At 58.7% G+C, this 7656-nt stretch overlaps 1 protein-coding gene across 1 annotated transcript; it reads left to right on the plus strand.

The window, feature by feature from the left end:
* The first annotated feature begins 1277 nt into the window (after window positions 1-1277).
* On the plus strand, window positions 1278-6824 carry LOC106899224 (CDP-diacylglycerol--serine O-phosphatidyltransferase). The gene is made up of 6 exons (XM_014960958.1): window positions 1278-1620; window positions 5325-5517; window positions 5614-5711; window positions 5809-5952; window positions 6378-6581; window positions 6693-6824. The coding sequence occupies exons 1-6, from the start codon at window positions 1278-1280 to the stop codon at window positions 6800-6802; spliced, it is 1092 nt and encodes a 363-aa protein (XP_014816444.1). The 3' UTR covers window positions 6803-6824.
* The last annotated feature ends 832 nt before the right edge of the window (window positions 6825-7656 follow it).

A 7656-nucleotide genomic window follows, 5' to 3' on the forward strand; every position in this document is an offset into this window, starting at 1 on the left:
CCCAGCTGAGCCGGCAGTTTCTTATCGGCACGGGGAAGGGGGGGGACGAGAGGGGGTGACCCCTTCCCGGCACCAATCGGCGGTGACACGGCACGGGGTTGGGAGTGGTGGTGTCCTGCCCGAGGGGGGACGGGGGGGACGGGGTGTGGTGGGCATGGCGTGGGTGCTACGGGTGTGGAACGGGTGGTTTGGGTGCCAAAAGCATGGAATGGGTGCTGTGAGACTGGTATGGATGTGATGAGGCTGGCATGGGTGCTGTGAGCTTGGCATGGGTGGTGTGAGCTTGGCATGTGTGGTGTGAGCTTGGCATGGGTGGTGTGAACCTCATACGGGTGCTACAAAGCACGGCAGGGGTGCTGCAAAGCATGGTATGGATGTTATGAACCTGCTATGGGTGCTACCGCCCTGGCACAGGTGCTGTCAGCCTGGCACGGGTGCTACAAGCCTGGTCATGGGTGCTACAGGCCACCACACGGGTGCTACAAGCCATCACATGGGTGGTACAAGCCTGACATGGGTGCCTCAAGCCTGACGTGGGTGCTACAAGCCACCACATGGGTGCTAGAAGCCTAGCATGGGTGCTAGAAGCCTGGTCAAGGGTGCTACAAGCCTGACATGGCTGCTACAAGCCTGGTCATGGGTGGTACAAACCACCACACAGGTGCTAGAAGCCTGACATGGGTGCTACAAGCCTGGTCATGGATGATACAAGCCTGACACAGGTGCTACAAGCCTGGCATGGGTGCTACAGGCCACCACACGGATGCTACAAGCCTGGTCATGGGTGCTACAGGCCACCACATGGGTGCTACAAGCCTGACATGGCTGCTACAAGCCTGGTCAGGGGTGGTACAAGCCACCACACCAGTACTAGAAGCCTGGCATGGGTGCTACAAGCCTGGTGATGGGTACTACAAGCTAGACACGGGTGCTAGAAACCACCACATGGGTGCTACAAGCCTGGTCAAGGGTGCTACAAGCCTGGTCATGGGTGCTACAAGCCACTACATGGGTGCTAGAAGCCTGACATGGGTGCTACAAGCCACCACATGGGCGCTACAAGCCTGGTCAAGGCTGGTACAAGCCACCACACGGGTGCTAGAAGCCTGGCATGGGTGCTAGAAGCCTGGTCAAGGGTGGTACAAGCCTGGTCAAGGGTGCTACAAGCCACCACATGGGTGCTAGAAGCCTGGTCAAGGGTGCTACAAGCCACCATATGGGTGCTACAAGCCTGGTGATGGGTACTACAAGCTTGACACGGGTGCTAGAAACCACCCATGGGTGCTACAGGCCACCACACGGATGCTACAAGCCTGGTCATGGGTGCTACAGGCCACCACATGGGTGCTACAAGCCTGGACAAGGGTGGTACAAGCCTGGTCATGGGTGCTACAGGCCACCACATGGGTGCTACAAGCCTGGACAAGGGTGGTACAAGCCTGGTCATGGGTGCTACAGGCCACCACATGGGTGCTACAAGCCTGGACAAGGGTGGTACAAGCCTGGTCATGGGTGCTACAGGCCACCACATGGGTGCTACAAGCCTGGACAAGGGTGGTACAAGCCTGGTCATGGGTGCTACAGGCCACCACATGGGTGCTACAAGCCTGGACAAGGGTGGTACAAGCCTGGTCATGGGTGCTACAAGCCTGTCACGGGTGCTACCAGCCACCACATGGGTGCTACAAGCCTGGACAAGGGTGGTGCAAGCCTGGTCATGGGTGCTACAAACCACCACATGGGTGCTACAAGCCTGACACGGGTGCTACAAGCCGTCACACGGGTGCTAGAAGCCTGGTCAAGGGTGGTACAAGCCAGCACACAGGCGATACAAGCCTGGCATGGGTGCTAGAAGCCTGGTCAAGGGTGGTACAAACCACCACATGGGTGCTACAAGCCTGACACGGGTGCTACAAGCTGTCACATGGGTGCTACAAGCCTGGTCAGGGGTGATACAAGCCACCACATGGCTGCTACAAGCCATCACATGGGTGCTACAAGCCTGACACGGGTGCTACAAGCTGTCACATGGGTGCTACAAGCCTGGTCATGGGTGCTACAAGCCACCACATGGGTGCTAGAAGCCTGGCATGGGTGCTAGAAGCCACCACATGGGTGCTACAAGCCTGACATGGCTGCTACAAGCCTGGTCAGGGGTGGTACAAGCCACCACACCAGTACTAGAAGCCTGGCATGGGTGCTACAAGCCTGGTGATGGGTACTACAAGCTAGACACGGGTGCTAGAAACCACCACATGGGTGCTACAAGCCTGGTCAAGGGTGCTACAAGCCTGGTCATGGGGGCTACAAGCCACATGGGTGCTAGAAGCCTGGTCAAGGGTGGTACAAACCACCACATGGGTGCTACAAGCCTGGTCAAGGGTGATACAAGCCACCATATGGGTGCTAGAAGCCCAGTGATGGGTGCTACAAGCCTGGTGATGGGTACTACAAGCTTGACACGGATGCTAGAAACCACCACATGGGTGCTACAAGCCTGACATGGGTGCTACAAGCCAGCACTCACATGCGTGGTACAAGCCTGACGTGGGTGCTACAAGCAATCACATGGGTGCTACAAGCCTGACACACAGGTGCTACAAGCCTGGTCAAGGGTGCTACAAGCCACCACATGGGTGCTACAAGCCTGGTCAAGGGTGATACAAGCCACCATATGGGTGCTAGAAGCCCAGTGATGGGTGCTACAAGCCTGGTGATGGGTACTACAAGCTTGACACGGATGCTAGAAACCACCACATGGGTGCTACAAGCCTGACATGGGTGCTACAAGCCAGCACACGGGTGCTACAAGCCTGATATGGATGCTGCAAGCCTGGTCAAGGGTGCTACAAGCCACCACATGGGTGCTACAAGCCTGACATGGGTGCTACAAGCCTGGTCAAGGCTGGTACAAGCCACCACACGGGTGCTAGAAGCCTGGCATGGGTGCTAGAAGCCTGGTCAAGGGTGGTACAAGCCTGGTCAAGGGTGCTACAAGCCACCACATGGGTGCTAGAAGCCTGGTCAAGGGTGCTACAAGCCACCATATGGGTGCTACAAGCCTGGTGATGGGTACTACAAGCTTGACACGGGTGCTAGAAACCACCACATGGGTGCTACAAGCCTGACACAGGTGCTACAAGCCTGGTCAAGGATGGTACAAGCCATCACATGTGTGGTACAAGCCTGATATGGATGCTACAAGCCTGGCCAAGGGTGCTACAAGCCACCACATGGGTGCTACAAGCCTGGCATGGGTGCTACCTGCCACCACATGGCTGCTCTGTGCCACCACAGGGTGCTGTGAGGGCACCATGGGTGCTGAGAACCTGCTAAGGGTGCTGCGAGGCTGGCGAAGGTGCTGCGAGCGTGGCACAAGTGGTCCACGCTTGGCACAAGCACTGTGAGCCTGGCACGAGCGCTGTAGGCCTGGCACGGGGCCTCTGAGGGTTGGCATGGGTGCCAGGAGCCTGGCACGGCTACTGGGGCCCCCCCGGGGCCAGCTCCTCCCTCGCCGCCGGCGACAGCCGCCTCCGAAAACCCCCGTGTCCTCTGCCCGGACCCACCCCCGGTGCCGTGACTCAGCCGGAGAAGCTTTTTCCTTATATAAGGCCCTCTCCGCCGGCCCTGCCTCAGTTTCCCCTCGCCGGGGTGTCACCCTCACCCCCCCACCCCGTCACCCCCCGCAGCCATGTGGACGGTGTCACCGCCCGCCGGTAAGTGCCACCTCGACACCCCAATACCCCATCGCGAGGGTGTCTTTACCACCCCTCTTCCCCCACCCCCCCTCCAAAAAAATCATCTTTTTTGGGGGGGTTTGGAAGAAAAGGAAGGGTTTCTGGGCAGCCACGGGCTGAGTGCCCTGAGAATTGGGGCGGAAAAGCATATAAACAATAGAGCAGCCCCAGAAAAACAGGTTAATTCTGCACCTCCTCCAGCTGAACCCCCTTCTCCTCTTGGTCCTGGGGGGGTGAGACCCCCCTGGGGGGCACAACGTACATGGGGGTCACCCAGGAAGAGCCAAACTCCCCTTTTTTTCCCCCCAGAAATAGCAATAAGAAGCACCGGCAGTGGTGTGGGGGTGAGGAAACTCTCCCTCCCCAGCCCTTTGCTTTTGGGGTTAGAAATGCCAAGAATAGGCAAGTTTGGGCGTCATGGTGATGTCTGGGTATTGTGATGCTGGTGGGTGCCCGGTGACCCTCCCCGGGGGCCTGATCCTGCCTGGCGCTGGGAAGGGTGGGGATGGTGAGTCCCAAAAATAGCCATTTTTTTGTCCCTTTTTGCCTTTGGAAAGCCCAAATCCTCCCCCAACAAAACATGGGGGATGGTGCAAGGTGTGAGTTCAACCCCCCCCCAAAAAACCACCGGATCCAGTAAAATCCGAGGCGGTGGAGCCCCCGTCCTGGTGGATCAGGGGGGATTTTCCATCCCCGTGGGGCTCAGCCCGCGCCGGCGGCTCGGGGCGCGGTGTCCAAAGGTCCCCAGCGCCGGCGCGCGGAGCCACCGGCCCCACAGCTCTCCCCCCGTGTCCTCCCCACGCCAGGAACACATTCCCAATTCCTCGCACATCAAGGGTTTGTGGTTTTCGGGTTTTTTTTTCTTTTTGTTTTCACTTTTACACCCCGGGAGCTGCTTCGGGCGGCGGCGTTTGGGCCCCGGGATGTGATGAGTTGGCCCGGGCTCAGTGGGTAAAGGTGGGGGGGTGGCTCGGGGAGGGGGTGGCTCGTGTTTTGCTCTGACGTGCTGTTTTCTTTCAGATGAAGGATCTCCCCAGCTTGCCTGGCTTTGGGACCACGGCAAAGGCAGGGTGCAAAGCCCACTAGTAGGACATGACCCTTAAACTCTTTCTCTAAAGCTTAGCCCTATAGGTATATAAGATCAATAGAGTTTAAAAACCGGGGTTGGCTTTTTAGTCTAAGTTTGGGTTTGGATTTATTTTTTTTTTCTTTTTTTTTTTCTTTTTTTTTTTTTTATTTTTTTTGGCAGTTCTTTTATCTTGTTTCTTTGGTTTTCTTTTCGCCTCCGGTGGGTAGATAAGAGGCAGGGCTGGCGAAAATAAATAAAAAAAAACCAAAACAAAACCCAACCAAAATCTCACCGCTCGCTGAAAGGCTTTTGGGGGCTTCTCTTTGAGGAGGGGAACGGCCAACAAGGCTCCCGCCGGCGGCAGGACCCCCCTCCACCCCCAAAAAAAATCTCCTCCAGCCCCTTCCCGGCGCTGGAAGGGGTAAGGGGGGGCCTGTGGGGCTTCGTTCCCACCCCCCCCTCCCTGGCTCCAACCTGGTACCTCGGGGAGGGGTTGAAATAACTCCCCTGTTGGAAAGGGGGGGTGGGTTCTGCCTCTCACCGGGCTCCCGGGCGGGTTGCAGGTATTTTCCAGTGCTCCAAGAAGCTGTTCCTGAGCGAGAGGACGGGCCGGGGCCGGACCCTGGAGTTCATCCGGAAAAACGCCGCCAACGGGCTCTCGGTGGCCAACCTGGTGGCCGGGCTCTCCTCCGTCCTCTGCAGCCTCAACAGGTGGGAAAAAAAAAAAAAAGGGGGGGGAAATGGGGCAAAAAAGGAGGGTTTCAAAGAGGGGGGGGGTGTCACCCCGTTTTTTTGCCCTCTCCCCAGGCAATACCACCACTCCTGCTGGCTGCTGCTGCTGGGCTTTCTGCTCGATCTGGCCGACGGAGCGGTGGCCCGACGGCTCGACGCCTGCTCGGCGCTGGGTGAGTCCATCCCACCGCCCCCCCGGGGTTCTCCCTCTCCTTGTCCCCCCCTCCTCACCAAAAACCACCCGGCAGCTGCCCCGTTCCCTGCCCGCAGGTGCCAAACTGGATGATTTCGCCGATTTCACCACCTTCGGGCTGGCCACGGCGCTGCTGCTGCAGCCGCAGGGCGCGCTGGACGGGCTGCTGGCCATCGCCTACGTGATGGCCGTGTTCGCTCGCCTCTGCTTCTTCTCCAGTGGTAAGATTTCACTGAATTTTTTAGAGTTGGAAGGGACCATAGAGATCATCTAGTCCAACTCCCCTGCTGAAGCAGGATTGCCCAGAGCTAGAGCATGTTACTCAGGAGCATCCAGGCGGGGCTTGAAAATCTCCAGAGAAGGGGACTCCACACCCTCCCTGGGCAGCCTGTTCCAGGGCTCTGCCACCCTCACCGTGAAGAAGTTTCTCCTCATATTTGAGTGGAACCTCTTCTGTTCCAACTTGTGCCCGTTGCCCCTCGTCCTCTCACTGGGAACCACTGGAAAGAGTCTGGCTCCCTCCTCCTTCAACCCACCCTTGAGATACTTGTAGGCATTGATAAGATGAGTGGTTTTTGGGGGTGTGGGGGGTGTCTTTTGGGGGGGGTGATTTCCAACCCCCCCGGCTGAACCGCTTGGCACCCAGCTGGGATCCCCTTCACCTACCGGGGGCTGCCCTGTCCCTACGCCTCCTCGCTGCTGGTGAGCACCTTCCTGCTGACGGCGGGGAACGTCCCCCTGCTGCGCGTCATCGCCATCGTCATGGTCCTCTTCATGGTCGACCGGGGTCTCTACCCTCACGACAAGGTGCTGGAGTCCCAGCTCTGGAAGAAACTGGTTTACGCTGGAGGTAACGACGGGGGAGAAAGTCAAGGGGAGGAGGAGGGGGGGTTAATTAAACGCCCCGGGAGGGCGGTGGAGGAGGAAGGAGCAGATGCCAAAGGCCTTTCCCCATCCGCAGGGGTGGTGGCCGTCCTCTTCTTGCCGGCGACGGTGGCTTCCGTCTATTGCCTCGTCTGGTCGACGTCCTACATCATCTTCCCCTTCGCTGTCTGGAGCTGTGCAGACTAAACCTTTCCTTTGCCTAATGCCCAGTAAAGCCTTCCTCTTCTCCTCCTCCTCCTCGCTCTCGGGTGCTGCCTCCTCCCCTGGGATCTCCCTTCACTCTTCTCGCCGAAACCCAGCCACGGGGGGGGCCTGTTCAGGAGACAAAGGGGAAAGGATTGAGGGGCAGGAAAAGCTCCGCTTCGGGGGAGCCCCAAAACACCCCCCCTGCACCCCATCCCTCCCGGGAGGGGGGAGCAAACCCCTGCCCCCCCCTTTTCCAAGAACAACAGCTCCACTCCAGAGACTCCCCAACCCTCCCCCACATGGGAGAACGTGAAATTTAGGGATCGCTCCTACTGAACATCGTTAAGTTTATTACAAGGTGGAAGTTTACACCCCCCAAACACCAGGACGCCCCCTCCCCAGGGGTTAGAAACCACCCATCGAACCTCCAGAGGGTGTTTGAAACCCGCAGCGTTTTGGTATTTTTAATTTTTACCCGTCGCTGTAGGGAAACGATCTCTCTGAGGTGTTTCATTCCCCCCTCCCCAACTCGGTGCTCGCTGGCTGGGGGGCGGGAGGGAGGTGGAAAGGGGAAAGATTTGAAGGCGGGGATCCGAACTCTCTGGAAAAGCCAGGGATCTGAACTCTCTGGAAAAGCCGGAGGATGCCGGCCGGCGGCTGGAAAGCCCAGGGCGTGTGGGTGGAGGAAGGAAGCGAAGGTCAAACCTTGCGCCGAGCGGTGAGAGAAACACTCAGGCTTCCCCGGGGAGGCTCCTGCGGCGCAGGCAGCTGTGAGAGCGGGACGTGGCCCCCGCCGGCCCCCCCCCCCTCCACACCACCGCGGCCGAACGCAGGCAGCGGGGGGGCAGGAGACC

This window comes from Calidris pugnax, unplaced genomic scaffold (assembly GCF_001431845.1).
Source record: "Calidris pugnax isolate Ruff unplaced genomic scaffold, ASM143184v1 scaffold580, whole genome shotgun sequence".
In the NCBI taxonomy this organism is placed as follows: domain Eukaryota; kingdom Metazoa; phylum Chordata; class Aves; order Charadriiformes; family Scolopacidae; genus Calidris; species Calidris pugnax.

Bases quoted from the DNA above. Each gene is read 5' to 3' on its own strand.
- LOC106899224 (XM_014960958.1), top strand. From the start codon at position 1,278: ATGGGTGCTACAGGCCACCACACGGATGCTACAAGCCTGGTCATGGGT. The intron at 5,518-5,613 runs GTGGGAAAAAAA...CCCTCTCCCCAG, and splicing joins GTCCTCTGCAGCCTCAACAG to GCAATACCACCACTCCTGCT. The intron at 6,582-6,692 runs GTAACGACGGGG...CCCCATCCGCAG, and splicing joins GAAACTGGTTTACGCTGGAG to GGGTGGTGGCCGTCCTCTTC.